This window comes from Cryptotermes secundus, unplaced genomic scaffold (genome assembly GCF_002891405.2).
Source record: "Cryptotermes secundus unplaced genomic scaffold, Csec_1.0 scaffold152, whole genome shotgun sequence".
NCBI classification, from domain to species: Eukaryota; Metazoa; Arthropoda; class Insecta; order Blattodea; family Kalotermitidae; genus Cryptotermes; species Cryptotermes secundus.
Genome location: NW_019720705.1, coordinates 1287957 through 1304509, shown reverse-complemented (window position 1 = coordinate 1304509; position 16553 = coordinate 1287957). Strand labels below are relative to the sequence as shown.

General features: G+C 42.2%; 1 protein-coding gene across 1 annotated transcript in view; it reads right to left on the bottom strand.

The window, feature by feature from the left end:
- Nucleotides 1-16553, bottom strand: part of LOC111871114 — a 538192-nt gene that overhangs the window by 40802 nt on the left and 480837 nt on the right. Inside the window, exons 5-6 of the mRNA XM_023863948.2 lie at nt 15785-16017; nt 8276-9415 (exon numbers count right to left, since the gene is read on the bottom strand). Of these exons, the coding sequence (XP_023719716.2) occupies nt 8276-9415; nt 15785-16017 (1373 nt within the window). The remainder of the gene's footprint in view (nt 1-8275; nt 9416-15784; nt 16018-16553) is intronic.

The following is a 16553-nucleotide window of genomic DNA, read 5'->3' as shown; positions in this document are numbered from 1 at the left end:
GATCATAGCGCGGCCGGAAGGATTAGGTCAATTCAAAAAAAAAAAATCCAATGACCTCATCGGGACTAGGAATCCGCGACCTTCCGGCTTGTAGCATAGCCCCAAAACCAACTATGCTACCGCGTGCCCCATTCTATGGCCATAATCAGGTAAATAAGTTTATACACACACGCTACGATTTCTGTTGTTTTCTTCCTGCATTTTTACTAAAAATACTAGCGCGGTTTTCTGATTTTGGGGCTGAATTGGACAAATTTTTTCAATTGTCACTTTTCACACTGAGCATTTCTTAAACTGCTGTAGTAAATTTCACTTTTAAGAACATTTCAATCCACGTAAAAATATGTTGCAAATTGCAAAAAAAAATATTCGACTATGGAAAAATTAAGCAAATTGGTCATTGGTTGCTTTTAAGCCCACAGATAATAGACATGCAGGTCCATGGTTGCGTGATTCCCCCTTTTAAGGCTTCAGAAATGGGATGCTCCCACGAAACAGCTGTAGTGTCTCAGTGAAGTTACCAATGCTGCTGTGAGATGTCAGTTGAGACACAAAACAGGACACACTCTGCCAATTTTGTTCCTAAAATAAAGAAGGTATTTCCGAAATGAAGGAAGTGCAACACACACAATCCTTCACCAACACACATACTGCAACATAACAGAGACATGTTTCTGGATCCTACCAATACTCGTGTTATTACGAACTTCCAGCTGAATTAATTTAGAACACTGTGGTGTAAAGCTGAAAACTGAAAAGTTTTGATTTAATTACGTATATTTGTCGGAATTTATTTCGCCTAAGAAGAGAATAAATGGATATCATGTAAGATTTCATGTTTTGACGGCGGTGACTATGAAGAATGTTGTGTTCTGGAATGTGGTGCAGTGTAGATATTGTGTTAACCGACGTTTCGGAGGAACATATTACCTCCATCATCAGAGGTGAAGTGTAAACCAGGTATGCAACCAGAAGATGTAGGCGTAATGCTCGTCATCTCCCTCTGTACGTTCTCTGAGAACTACATCGATGCAACCCTGAAGATAGTTCTCTTCACAGAGGTTGAATGTTTTCAAGTTGGTGAAGATTTCGGTTGCGGTTTTCTGGTAATTTCGTATGTGGTTACCATAGTCTTCTAAGTCATGACACCGTGTAATCTGGTATGTGATTATCATAGTCTTCTAAGTCATGACACCGTCTCATCTGGTATGTCGTAACCATAGTCTTCTAGCTCATGACATCGTGTGATCTGGTAGGTGTTTACCATAGTCTTCTGGGTTATGGAGCTGTGTAATCAGGTTGACTTTTTTCACTTACACAGCTAATATAAGGTTTCATGTGAATACTCTTATGAATGAAGAATTAGAACGCATGTGGTAGGAAGCCGGGGTGGAGCAAAGTGATATGTAAGTTACGATAGACGGCCTCTAGTTCCAGAATTAAGCTAAAGCATCTCGAACACGAAACTTTAATGGTAACCTTTGAACTGGGGCATTTGCCCTCGAAGACCTATCCAGCATTTACCTTAAAAAGTCGAAAAGATCTTCAATCATGACATTGTTTCTGGAATAGAAACAAGAAAATGGATTTTTAAACTGAAGGTGTGATCAATTCCAATTCAATTTGACAGATCGGACAAAAGCTTGCTGATTGGGTTTCCGGTTGTCACGAAGTTTACTACGTGGATGAATCTTCTGGGACGTGACGCCGTACAGTCCTGTTCAAGTTGAGAGATATTCTAAAAACGTTAATGGCCATATATCCGACTACACGGTGTCACATTCCATAGGCTTCTCTTCACTGACTTACTGATTCTTCAAGACTTGCAATTTACAAGCTCTTGTATTCATTCACCAATAGCTCTACAGCCCTTTGTTAGGCCCTGGCCTCTTTTTCTTTTTCTTGGCACTACAGCCCCAGTGGGCCTAGGCCTACCTCCATGAACTTCTCCGCCTGGCCTCTTCTACCGTTTACTAATCTTTTTTTACGTAGACGATAGGACTCCTTGGACGAGTAAGCAGCCCGTCGCAAGAACGCTACCAACATATAGGTCAACACAAACACAGAAGAAACGCACGCACAGACATCCGTGCTTTGAATGGGATTTAAACTCACGATCCTAGCTTCCGCGAAGCTAGTTCATGCCTTAGACCGCGAGGCCAAGGTGGGCGGTGTATAAGGCAATATAAATGATAATTTAAGATTAAGTCCGGCAGATGAAAGCGTGACGGAGGTTCGATTTATTACGCGGGATTGCGGGGTGTAAGGTAGAGAGCCGTGACCCGTCACTCAGCCTTCTGTAAAGCGGTGGTCGATACAGTTTACGCATCCGGTACATTCTGTACAGACCAAAACGGGCCTTGAAGTTTAAAGAATTACAGACACATTTATGCACAGGTAAAATTTTAAACGGAGAGGCGTATGGAAGCTACTACCTTCTGGGATTAAAACCCGAAGTGTACATCTGCTTCCATCTTCATGGTGGAATAGTAAAGCAAGCGACATCATCAGTGGAAACAGATTTAAGTAAGGAAAATCAACAGAGTTTTCACGGCGATGATGGTCCGACATATATCTTCAGGGGTTTTGACGTCCTACAAATTTCTTGGTTAATACCAACATTAGGAAGGAATAGGGAGATCCTGAAGATGGAAGCGCCGATCACAGTGACCGCTCGGTCTTCGCTCGCTCGAACACTGTGATCGTGGGTACGAATTCTACTGAAGACATGGATGTCTGTGCATGCATTTTATCTGTGTTTGTGTTGTCCTGTGTTTAGGTAGCGACCTTGTGAAGGGCTGATCACGCGTCCAGTGAGTCCTACCGACCGTATAAATGAGATTACGAAACCGAAGAAGAGGCAAGGGCGCAACAAAGGGCTGTAGTGCCATTGATGAATGATTGAATGAAATTTGAAGCAGGAGTTTACCTCACAGTGTTGTCATCAATTTGTGAGGTCATAACCCAAAAATACAAAATAATGCAATCAGATTTTTATCATTCAGTAATTATAGCATATCTCTGGTTGTCAGAGATATTATTTATTAAGTTATGACTGAATATCGTCCTCTCGAAAATTGTCCTTCAAACAATAAAATTTCCTTGGTTTTCCTCTTTGTTTTACGATGTTATCATTAACTCAGGCGATTCAACTTCGAATTGTCAAATGATTGACAACTAATGAATTGGAATGGATTTGGTAGGAAGAGGTTGTGTTCTAATCTAAGTATGACTATTACTGCTGCACTTGCCAGAGTGACTGAGATATATCACGATGAACCTCAGAACATTCCATGTACTAGGAGAAATTCGAAATAAGAAACTACAGAATATAAGGCCAGAGAATTATTGCTATATGTTTATGATTATGGTTATGCCAGCAAAAATTCTACGATATAAATATAAACTGTATTATTGGATCCATGCTCACAATTTCCACTCATGGGCTTACAGATTCAGATTAGGCCCCACGTGAATTTTGCAAGACATAACCTCAAAATTTCGGTTTGTCAAGATGAATATCCATGTTTGCAATTGTTAACATATGAACAATATTCATCATTTTTAAATGTGAGAATGTTTATGATCTATCTTCATACAGAATTATAAAGGTTTATATGTAATTCATTAGTAAAAAGTAAATAAAAGTAAAGGTATCCTTGTAACAGGTCATGGAGGCCCATAGGATTGTGAGATGTTGAGGTTCTCACATTTTCTAGATAATCGGCTCATAGATAGCGACAAGGTTGTTAGCCCTAGGCACTGGCCACCTTTTACTCCAAAGATTATTCCAGGTACTCATTTCTGTTAGAGGCTGAGTCGACCCCAGGGCCATAGTGCGGCTGGAGGGATTATGTAAATTTTAAAATAATCCAATAACCTCATCGGGACTTGAACCTGCGATCTTCCGGCTTGTAACATAGTGCCTCAATCAACTACGCTACCGCGTACCCTCCTAATTCAGTAGTTATTGCGCTAAACCTCAGTTTAATAAACACAAATTCTGAAGACCGATATATTGTTGCTCAGCACGAAGGTTATCTTAAATGGAACATTTTCGGAAATCTATTATCACATAACATTTCAAGTTGCTACGCCAGTGCGCTAGCAGTCACACCTCTGTCGCTCCAATCTCAACTCAGCGTGACGGCTGTATTCGTATTATTGATCGTGGGAAATTAGAAAGTACAAAGGAGGGGCGACGTGTGGTGGCATGATGTTCATAACAAACTTCAAGCAAATTCAGTTACTTTAAGATTAATTTGTGAGTTATTGGGAAAGATGATATTTTAACATATAACAGTGGCATAAATTCAGTGTACTTTGATTTGTTGTACGCATGAAAAGCAAATAACCAATTAATTATGAGAGTGGTTACATATTTCTAGGAATTTAATTGTTTCGTAGACGAATATGTTGGACTTTTTCAAGTCGATTTTCTATGTACGGACACAGTATCACAGTATCCTAAGGTAGAACTATCCCTGTAACAGGCCGTGGAGGCGCATAGGATTGTGAGACGTCGAGGTTCCCACATTTCCTAGACAATCGGCTTACAGATGGCGGTAATGTTTTCAGTCTTACACGCCGGCTCCCCCCCCCCCCCCCCAGGAAGATTCCTTGTACTCATTTCTGTAGAGGCTGAGTCGATCCCAGAGCCGCAGTGAAGCTAGAAGGATTAGGTAAACTGAGAAGTCCATCTCATTGGGACTCGAACCTTCGATTTTCCGGCTTGTAGCATAGTGCCTCAACCAACTTCGCTACCGCGTGCCTCTCTCGCAGCCTCCCTCGTGTTGATAAAGTATGATTATTTATGAAATGTTCTCTTCTCCCTGATGATCATCTTTGGTTTGAATTCATATCCTAGATGCGACTCAAAGAATCTTAACACTATGGTCTTCTGGGACATTATTCTTGTATTTCATTTATTTTTGGTTATTTAACGACGCTGACAGTGTCTCAGAACACAACGTATAATGTCGAACGTTATGGTGGTAAGTGAACAATGAATTGGAAAGTACGTGGAAAGAAGCGTTCGCTACGTAATGTCACAAGCCGGAAGGTCGTGAGTTCGATTCCCGTTGAGGTTATTGGCTTTTTCAATTCATCTGATCCTTCCAGAAGCACTATGGCTGCTCAACGTCTAACAGAAATGAGTACCAAGAATCTTCACTCATGGGCTGAGCCATTCTTGAGAAGCCGCCAATTCTGCAGCTACTCGAGAACTTATGAGCAATTTACGTAACCCGAATGTTCATTACCATGTTTAAAAGAACAATCTACTGGTCCTTATCCTGAACCAGATCAATCCAATCCGTACCATCGCATCCTATCTCTCTAAGGTCCATTTTAATATTGTTCACCCACCTACGCCATGGTCTTCGCAGTGGTCTCTTTCCTTCTGGCTTTCCTTCCTATATCTTATATGAATTCCTCTTCCCCTCCATTTGTGTTACATGTCATTGCCACCTAACTGTACTTAGAGAAGAGTACAAAAATCTTCCTGATAGTAAATGGCACGTAAGGCTGACAACCTCACCGCCATCTGTGAATCAATTGTCTAGAAAATGTGAGATCCTCGACGTCTCACAACCCTATGGACCTCCATGGCCTGTTACAGGGATAGATTTATCATTCATATCCCGGCATTTATAGAGTTGGACTGAGAGACACCACGGAAATTTGCAATTAGAATAATTTGTGTCTCGGTCGAGATACGAACCTGGTACCTCTCGAATACAAGTCAAAAGCGTTACCGCTAGAGCGAAATTGATGGCTCCTGTATAGACGTTATACCTTGAAGATTCAAAGAGAACACATCTCCGAAACATTAACCTAACTAATATGTCACATTCATGAAGACCGTAATCTGAACACTGATATTTTCTTAGCCCCTCCCGTGAAACGCTGGAATAGTATCTCAGATCAGGCCACGACCGCTTCTGTCCACTTTCTTTCCAATTTTTATGCCATACTTCTCTTACTCTTCGACACCTTGCAGTCTGGACTACTGACGGCATCATTAAATGAACTTAGTTGAGCCTCCAGAACCCTAAATACAGGCCTGACAATCTTGATCCTTTAGCTTCACATTTATTGGCAAGAGAGACGGAGGCGGATGGGATAAGCAGGCAAAAATAACATTCATGAGATATAATATCCGTCCAAGCTACGTCTGGAGAGTGAATATGAATAAAAACATGACTACACAGAAAATCAATACGAGAAAGGATTTGTATGGGCGCCTTTCCACAAGAAACTAGCCCCTTCTATCTCCGGTCCAACGGAACTGTGCCAGCCTTTAGCAAACAATATTTTACCGTAATTTAGAAATTATTTCTATAATTATTTGTCGTAATAATGTAGTCTGAATGGTTCAGTAACTATAGCGACTAAACTGCGGCCCAGACGACCGAGAAATCGGGGTTATGCTCCCTGCTTTTCTCTCCTGCACAGCGACCAGATCGATTCTGGGGGTTCAATCAGCATTCTATGCAATGTGTACCGGGGTATGCTTCCCCGAGGGTGTGGTCAGTGAGTTAGTAAGTGAATCAGTAAGAGTGAGGACCAGCGGAGTCACTCCTCAGTAGAGAGGGAGTGACCATTAATAGTCAGATCGCTTCTCTCGTTGAAGCGGAGGCCCCATTTCAAAACATGCAAAATTGTGGAAAGAACAAAGAATAAGACAGGGGTTCTGACGGGGTTGAAACAAGAACTGTGCTGGCGAGGACCAGCAGCAATTTACTGAACTGGACTGGACTTTCCTGAGGATGAAGAGGCAGGCGAGTGGAACTGACTACTCAATTCAATCCAGTGATGGGGTTTGGAATGGTGGAGTTCTAATGCCAGTCACCCCATAACTTTTCATGGTATAGTGTTTAATTAATTAAGCGTAGAGGAAACTTTACCTTTGCACGCCAGCGACCACGTTAATGCTCTACACTTAGGGTCTATATTAGAATGTTACTTAGATCGAAACTCAGTCACTCTACTGAGGCTATTCGTGGGCTTCCTCAGCCTGCTTAGGGGAATGCTGATATAAATACCTTCAAATAGGCCACGAAATGTAATTTTAATTCTTGTCTAATAACTTCATAACGTAAATCCACGGAGAGCTGACCTCCTTTAGAAGCTAACAGTTACCTAATTTGTGAAGAAATTACCAACACTTTATGAAACCTGAAATTAATAACAACGTTCATAGGTGGAAGGATAATATTAAAACGGACATCGAGAGGCAGGGTTGGGTGGTATGGAATAGACTGATCTGGCTGACGATAGGGACCAGTGGAGAGCTTTTGTGCACAAGGTGATTAACCTTCGGGTTTCTTAAAATGCTTGGAAATTATTGAGTAGCTGAGCGACTGGCTGCTTCTCAAGAAAGGATCAGCTCCATACAGTTAGTTAGTGCACAGGCCCTCTCTTCTCTTCTCTATCTTACACCAGATGGAATCAGTCCACACCCTCCAACCACATTTCCTTAAAGATCAGTTCAGTGCTACCCTCCCATATACGCTGAGGATTCCGAAGCTATCTGCATTGTTATTTTCTTGTCAAATTTCTAAACGTATTTCTCTTCCCCCTTGCATGCTACATGACAATCTCACTCTGTTTCATCGTCTCATCCTGACAATATTTGGCAAGGAGTAGAAATTATAAAGCTCCTCAGTATGCGATTTTCTCCAGCTCCCTATTACTTCCACCACATATTTCCTTCAGCATCCTGTTCACAAATACCTTCATCTATATTCTCCCCTTCACATGAGACATCAAGTGTAAATCCCATAAAAAAATAAAGCCAAAGCTATAGTTCTATGCGTTCTAACGTTAACACTTTTAAGCAGACAGAAATACAAGAGGTTCTGAACTAAACGGTATGAAGAATTCGCCGACTTCAATCTGCTTTTAATTTCTCCAGGAATGCAATTTTTATTTGCCAGCAATATTCCCAAATATCTGAATTATGCATCGTTTTCAAAGGATGTATTTATTGTCTTTACATTACGTTTTTGTCTTTCATGCTTGGGATGAGGTATTATTGTACACTTAGTTTGAAGTTTATCTGTTCATTAATAACATATACGTACAATGTCATTCCACTAAAATCATGTCTGTGTCATACATATCTTATTGCAGTCACATGGCAGAACAGTCACATGGACTCTTCCAGAAAGACATTTTTATAAGCTTTCCTCTGCATATCATGCTCTGTTTAATTCGTTTTTCCCGTTTAAAATATGAATACTGTTGGTGGGACTCAAGTTCAGTAGCTTACCTTGCAAATATGTTGGAGAAGTTCTGGAAGGCACCGGAAGGAGTTGTCCAGCAGCTGTTGTTAGAAGAAGGTGGGACAGGCAACCAGTCTATGCACTTAGAGAGGACTTCTAATAAAGTGTCTGCTATCAAACGTACTGCGCCCTTCACCAGATGGCGGTCCAGTCGCATAGGTTTTGTCCTCATTGCCAATAATCCCACCGGAAGAGCGTCCGCAACATCCTCATCTCCACCGTCATCATTAAAACCCGGAAAATTAACTTTGAAACGTTCACTTTCACTATTTTTCTTTTCTTGATAAACCCACATATCACTAGCGCTCCTGACATTCTGAACAGACTCACTTTTTAGTTTAGTATCCCTGAAATTTACCAAGTCACCTATCCTATCCTGTCCCAGAAGATGCACACCGACACTAGCCTTCAAGGAGTTTTGTACATAACGTGAACCCGAATCATCCGACTCTGAAATTAGCTCCAAATTTTTAAACCCCATCCCTCTAGAAGCTGCATTTGCGAATGTATCTTTGATATTTTTCATATCATGCTCACTGATTACCTTCTCTCTCTGACTAGAAGTTCTTAGTATACCACTAGGAGTATGACGTGATTTCATTTGACTACTTTCACTTTTTGTTTTTGATGAAAACAAGCTAGAGGTTGACATGTCTTGTACTGAACCTGATATTTCCTTCACTGAGTTCCTTGTCTTTCTGATATCTGTCTGTGCTTTTTCGGGACCTGAGGCGGCATATGTTAACTCAACAAAGTTACTATTGTTATCTGATGAAGGGCCCCACTGGGTCCCATTATCACCTGATTCTCTCTCACGTCTTTTGCTGGAGGAGGACCGAGATCTGCTTCTTATGGGAATTTGTGTTATGGGTTGTTCAAAGGCTGTAGGATAGTCGATAGTCGCGTTGTTGTTGTTTGCGTCGTTTCTGGTACTGTCATCGGCAGGGAACGGGGCGTTTCTTTGAGCTGCAAGCATTGCTGAGGCACCTGTGTCGATCCACAGCCAAACGAAGTGGCCACTCATCATATTGAGACGTTCTGCTTCCGTTGTGATCTGCTTGGCTGTCTCCAAGTTACATATGAGCAGAATTACACCTCTTGTAGATCGCGAGATGTCTGCTAGCCGCCTGCAAAAATAAAATACACACCCGCATGACAATATGTATGTTGAGAATTTAGCCAAGTAAAATTCATAGCTGATTATATGAATATTAAATAATTTTACCGAAAGTTGAAATCGAGTATTTTTCAGCCCTCAGATTCAAATACTGACCCTGAGACCGACCAGTTTGAGGTTTCATGCAGTTTACCTCAGACCTTCAATGCAAATCTTTGAAGAGTACACAGAAATTCTCCTTGACTATCTAATTCTATACCCCATTGCTGTTCACCATTCATAATAACAAAGCATTCCACGCTACATAATAATCTCTGTTGTTCTTCATTCTTAGAAAAAAATCACGTACAAGGGTCTGTTTTGACTAAAATTATATCAAAGTAATCAGAATTTTGGCAGCAAAGGTTTCCTCCATAAGAAGTGATTCATCTTGTATTTTCTTATTGCTCGGCTCTGTGAGCCGATTGTCTAGAAAATGTGTGAGTTTCAACGTCTAACAACCCTATGAGCCTCAACGGCCTGTTACAGGGATACCCTTTTTTTATTGCTAGTGGGGTGGGACTAAGGCCAATTCTGGCCTATTGTACCAGCCCCAGATGATAGGCGAGGGATTTTGGAGCAATTGGTGGAGTGAAGTTCGGCAGGGGAAACCGAAGTACTCGGAGAAAACCCGCACCAGCGCCACTTTGTCCACCACAAATCCCACTTGACCAGACAGGGGATCGAACCCGGGCTGCAGCGGTGGGAAGCTAGCGACTAACCGCTTGAGCTATGGCGCGGTCTTTCGTTACATTAAGTTTCCTGAAGGTAATTTTAAGAGCAATTTCCAAAACCACAATGCATGCTACATGTCTCACTCATGTCACCCTCATTAACCTGACCACCTTACTGTAAACGCCATCCTGCATGTTTCGAGGCAGACATTGAACCTTTCGCAAGGTACGCCACAGGAAAGTGGGCCGAAGACCGGACAAGGCGGTCTGAGAGAGAGAGAGAGGATGCAGTACATGGCTAATACATTCATGCAAGAGTTAGCGAGGTGGCGGGATCGCTGTTACAGCAACCAGTCTCTATACAGCAGCAGAATTCTAACCGTTCAGCATCAATAATAAATGCCAGCATTTGAGATATACAAGGATCAATATTGACACTGGTTGTGTTCGCTTCGTCTCTCGATGTTGGCCCAATGCAGAAGCAATATAGGCCCATGTTCATAACGGACACTGTTAAATCCGGCCAAATTTCATTTTAATAAATTGGCTGCTGTTTTCACATTCCAAATCCTAAATCTCATATTATTTTTATTTGTGATTTGTTTTAAGGCGCTGGCAGACATTTCACTTCTCTATGTCGCCAATGTCTGGGGCCCACCCAGCCTCCTACCCAGTGGGTACCGGAACTCATTCCCCGGAAGTAAAACGGCCGGGACATGAAGCTGACCACTCACCTCCAACTAGTGCCAAGGTCAAGAAAACATGGATATATTCATCAACTCCCCCAAACGTCTTCACTGCGTAGTGCTTAATTTGTTAAACACATGGAAAACTTCTTTTGTCAGCATCTAATAGCAACCTACACATTGCTCAATTATCGGATGTCGGATTATTGGTGAACAGTGGACTGGTAAATATTTGAAAGAAGGTGGTCGTGGTTTAGTCAAGATACTCCCTGGAATTTGCTTTGAGGAGCCGAGAAAATCACGAATAATATCATTCAGTATAGACGGTATGCTTGAGATTCGAACCAAGCACATCTTGAATACAAATCTAGAGCATTATCGCTGCACGAACCTGCTCGGTGACTCCTTTTTCACTGAATTTTAGTGTCATGACCAAATACCGCCGCACCACACGCTGAAGACGCATGACGCCGCTGTGGGCCTAGCAGTTGCTGACTGTGGCCACAAACCGGAAAAACTCCGAACTCCTTCAGACACGTGTTTACAGGTAGGATCATGGCGACGTCCACAGGCGAGAATCAATTGAAACACTTTGTTGCGTTAATTTAAGAATAAGAGTGTATTCTGTGTTGTAGAGCCGTGTAGTTCGGAGGCAGCCCGACGTTTTCGAGGAACATGTCGCCTCAACCTTCAGGTTCAAATATTTAGCCTAGCAAATGGCCGCGCCATAGCTCAAGCGGTTAGTCGCTGGCTTCCCAACGCGGCGGCCTGGGTTCGATCCCAGGTCTGAGCAAGTGGGATTTGTGGTGGAAAAAGTGGCGCTGGAGCAGGTTTTCTTCCAATACTTCGGTATCCCCTGCCAATCTTCATTTCACCAAATTCTCCATCATCATAATCACCCGGGGCAGGCTACAATAGGCTAATCACTGGCCGCCGTGCCAAGTGGACCCAGTAGGACAACCCCCCCCCCACTAAGCGAATTTAAAAAAAATAATTTAAGCCTAGCAAATAAGCAGCTTGTTACTTGTTTCTTTTAATTAAATGCTTGGTTTACTCTTCGACCCTGATAAAGGATTCGACATGCTCCTTCATTTCATCTTTAATTTCATATTTGAATTGCGCGTTGTTACAATGCAGAACACCGTATGCTTCATTCACACCGAGGAAAACTCAGAGCTAGCAAAAATAAGGAATTATTGTATTATTAATGGTTCAGTATCAGTGACTAAGAAAAATCCACGTTTTGTTCTTAGGGTGGGGTGACCCGTGTCCCCTAGTACTTAGACCACAAATGGCTCATTGTACCAACCTTTGACCATAAATGAGGGAAATTGAACATAGAGTTGAAGGAGAATTGACGGGAGGAAGAGCCGTACTCTGGGAGAACCTGCCTCAGTGCAGATTTGTCCACCACATACCCAACATAATTTGACGTGGGACTGACTTCGAGCGCCTAGCTGAGACATTACTGACGGACCTGAGTGGCACAAACGAAGAACCATGGATGACAGTGAGCAGTGATGTAGATCAAAGGCAACTCCGTGCTTTAGAAACGATTTTATTGCGACAGTTCTGACCCGATCAGCCACATGACAGGTCATTGCCTCGAATCGCACCACGGCGAGCACTACGGTTCAAGTTATAAGAAAAATGAGCACAATGACGGGGAGGGGGGGCTTTGAAGTTTTACAGTTTGCAATTGTATCGTATGATCAGTATAATGGACTGACCTGAGAGGGGGAGACGCTAGCAGGTTGCGGGGCCCAACTCCGGGGCCGAACCGAGGACTTTCTGATTGCCTGACTACTCACACGGGAGGATGGTAGAGTGCATTGATGACGTTCGCCAACTCCGTCATTGCAAAATTAATTTCCAAGGTATGTGGCTGTTTTAGACTCAGTCAGACTGACTGATGCAGACAGTCTGGGTAGCCGAGCGGTCTAAGGCATGTACTGTCTTCATTCACTCGGAAACCGGGATTGTGTGTTCGAATTCCAGACAAGGTATGGATGTTTGTGTGTGTGTGTGTGTGTATGCGTTTATTCTGTGTTTGTGTTGTCCTGTGTTTAGGTAGAGGCCTTGCGACGGGCTGATCACTCGTCCAAGGCGTCCTACGGCCTGTAAAAATGTTAAAAATGAAAAAGCAACCTCGATGCAGTAAGGTATAAGAGGAATAATTAAGTGAGTAAGTCTGAAGTCAGGGGAAAGTCGGAGAAAGCTGTCGATGTTGGTAATGTGACTGAAGCATTCAGTGGGATTCATGTCTAACTGTATCATGCATACAGTGCAACGTGTGCGCGTGTAGTGACGCTGCGTTGTGTCAAGACCATGTCATGTTTCCGATCAATTTCCATTGCGCCTGCTCTGGAGAAGACTGGCAGGAAGACGATTAGAAACATCAGTAAGCCTAGTTATGTTGCACTTTTCCTTACTTCGCTGACGCTGACTCGATTCTAGTAAGCTGGGTGGTAGCATACTACCAGGTGGTAAAATAGTGCCTACCACAATAACCCCTGTTAGTGCCTGAGGGACTTATGCCAGTTACATTTTTTTTAAAATTCGCTTAGTGGAGTTGGAGTCCAATCGGTTCCACTCGGCACGGCGGCCACTGATCGGCCAATTGTACCTACCCCGAGTGATTATGATGATGGAGAATTTGGTAGAATGAAGATTTGCAGGGGAAACCGAAGTACTCGGAGAAAACCCTCCCCAGCGCCACTTTCTCCACCACAAATCCCACTTAACCAGACCCGGGATCGAACCCGGGCCGCCGCGGTGGGAAGCCAGCGACTAACCGCTTGAGTTATGCCGCGGCCACCAGTTAGAGTTACTATCACACCTGCGCTTAAACCCAGTAGGCCATTTATCTAGGATTCAGATCGGTTCCTCATCTTATTTTAATTTATTCCGTATTTCATATGCAACAAATATACTGATTCTGCCGAAAGTGTAACGACAAAGACACTAATTACGATAATAAAGAGCCTCTGAATTTTCGATCGGCACTGCCAATCAATTTGTTATGAGCTGAAGACTTGTGTGGCCGATGTTCTGTAGTCTGCACTACATCGAATTTCACCAGTAAAAATAGAATCCAATCTGTCACAAGAAAAACTTATATCATATAGATTGAAGAAAAAAGGAAATAATTAGAAAAAAGGAAATTGAATTTTCAGAGCACGACAGCCGTGGTCTAGAAATTGGAACGAGGTTCAGTGAACATCTAACAGTGAAGGTGGCTGCCGAAAACATCTGCAACCGGTATGATAACATTGTTATAACATTTATAAAACCGTCTCTGCTTACTGAATTTATGTCCGTGACAAATTTAAGAATTAACCATTGTATGGCCTCATTGTGACTTCGTGTCTTAATTAAGCGCGAAAGCCAATTTATTCCAATTTGACTGATCCTGACAGTTGTTTACAGTAACAATTCAGATCATACACTTGGGAGAATCAGTAGAAAACAGCACAACCAAGTTAGGTGCAGTCACTAAAGAACGACGAGACCATATAGAAAGACAATTTATCTCCGATGACGTGCGAAAGATTTCGCAAGATTTTTCAAATGAATGAGACACGTATGGGATAAGGAAGATCACATCTATGGGTGTACTAGAAGTGAAAGAGATATCTCTATGTCCTACTGTCCACAATATTTGGAAATTTAAATATTGGCAATCGTCATTCATTTGTTTCGACAATTTCCCTGAGAATGGATAACAAATATCGAAACTCATATTACTACTACAGCTTTTTCTTGCGATCATTATGTTAGAACGCTTTACGTCGCACGTCTGCGACATCGTACAGAATTCGGCGTTGCATCGCCTGTAATTACAACTGCCCTGAGAATGACGCATATTAAACAGACACCTGTCTCTGTTTAGATATGGTGAACAAAATGTCGAAGTTGTGAGTGCTCATTCGGTTCAGAACATGCTGTGCCCATTGCTCCTTTATCAGAACTTCCGTCTATTTTCTGATCTTAAATTCCTAACAGAAAGAAAGTTTGCATACAACGAAAGCCCCTATGGTCATTAAAATCTCAGAGGGCCAAACTTTTAAGATTTTAGGCAAAAAGTTTGTTATTATAAGGGTTATCTTTCTGAAGAACGCCCGCAAGTCTTGGCTTCCGCTTTCAAAGTATTACATACTACTCTAAAACTTTCAGCACTACTTCGTTATGAACAAGAAAAATTCATGACCTTGTCATTCAACAGTCATTAATTTAAGTTGCAAAAAACAAATTATTTAATCACTTTACTCTCTCAGCAACTAGAACTCTGCCGTGCAATAAACAATATCTGTATGTCACTTTGTTATGGACCAACCATGACTCCACGATGTAAGGACCAGAAATACTTTCGTCATTTTACTGATTCAACCATCAGAACTCCGCCAATGTACGAAAGAAGATTAGTTCGTCCACTTTAATAGCGAGCTGTCATGACTCCACGATACAAGAAACAGAATTACTTTACTGACTTAGCCATCAGAAATCCACAACGTAATAAACAGACCAGTTCGTCAGTTGTCATGACTCCACGATGCAAGAAGGAGAATTAATCTACTGTTTCAGGCATGAGAATTGTGCAGTGTCCGGAATAGGACATTTCGTCCTTTTATTACTGAGCTGTCGTGGGTCCTTGACTTAAGAAACAGAATTAGTTTGCTGCATTTCTGATTCCCCTATCAATTGTACAGCGTGAGAAACAAAATCATTTTGTCAATTTATGACTGAGCTGTCACAATTTTACCATGAATGAAACGGAATTGGTTGACCTCATGATTGACTCAGCTTTAAGTGGAGTTTATCACAGTTCCGTATTGTAGGAAACAAAGATAAGTTCGCCGTTTCTTTACTGAGTTCTCATAACAGCCTCATGGAAGGAACAAAATCATACCGTCATTTTACTGAGACATTTATCGCAACTGCAGTTTAAGAAACAGATCAAAGCCATCAACCTACACTTACCTGAAAATAGAGCGACGCGCTGCACCGCCAGATCGCAGGAGCAGTAGAGTGGGGTTGAGCGGTGGGGTGTTCAGTATCGAGGCCAGGTCGCGACGCAGCAGGACAGCGGAAGAAGCCGAGCTTTCGGCCAGTACCGTGAAGGAGTGCCAGTGGGTCGCCAGTAACAGGGCCCGCATGGCCTCCAGCATCTCACCTGCTGATGGTTCCAAACGGACCTCGAGGGGGCTGAGCTCCTGCAAAATCGAAACCGTATCAGGGGTCAGAAACAAACAGGTCCCTTCAGACTGTAAAGAAAATATATTATTGTAACATACAGTACATACACCATTCAAATTGACGTTAAAGGTCGAAGGAATATGAGTTCGAATGGGAAATGCTTCCCAGCTTTATTTCAAACGGTCCATATATTTTTGTGCTGTTGGGTTATAGAGCATTAGTCTAACCGAAACAATCATTTTCTCTAACCACATTTTTATGTGAGGAACAGGAACTCAGTCGAAACGTCTGCTACATTGTCCCGAGGACTACACAGCTTTATTAAATGTGAGATCATAATCTTTATAGTGACCGCTGTGAAAATTTGAAATCCAACATGAAAACGTCTGGCTCAGGACAGGGACCAGAAGCGAACTCTTGTGAACACGGTAATGAACCATCGTGTTCCATTACGTTAGGACTTTATTCGTTAGCTAGTCAACTCTTAACTTTTCAAGAAGGACTTAGCTAATATTCATGCTGATATCGCTAGATTTGTAGAATTAGCGTGTGT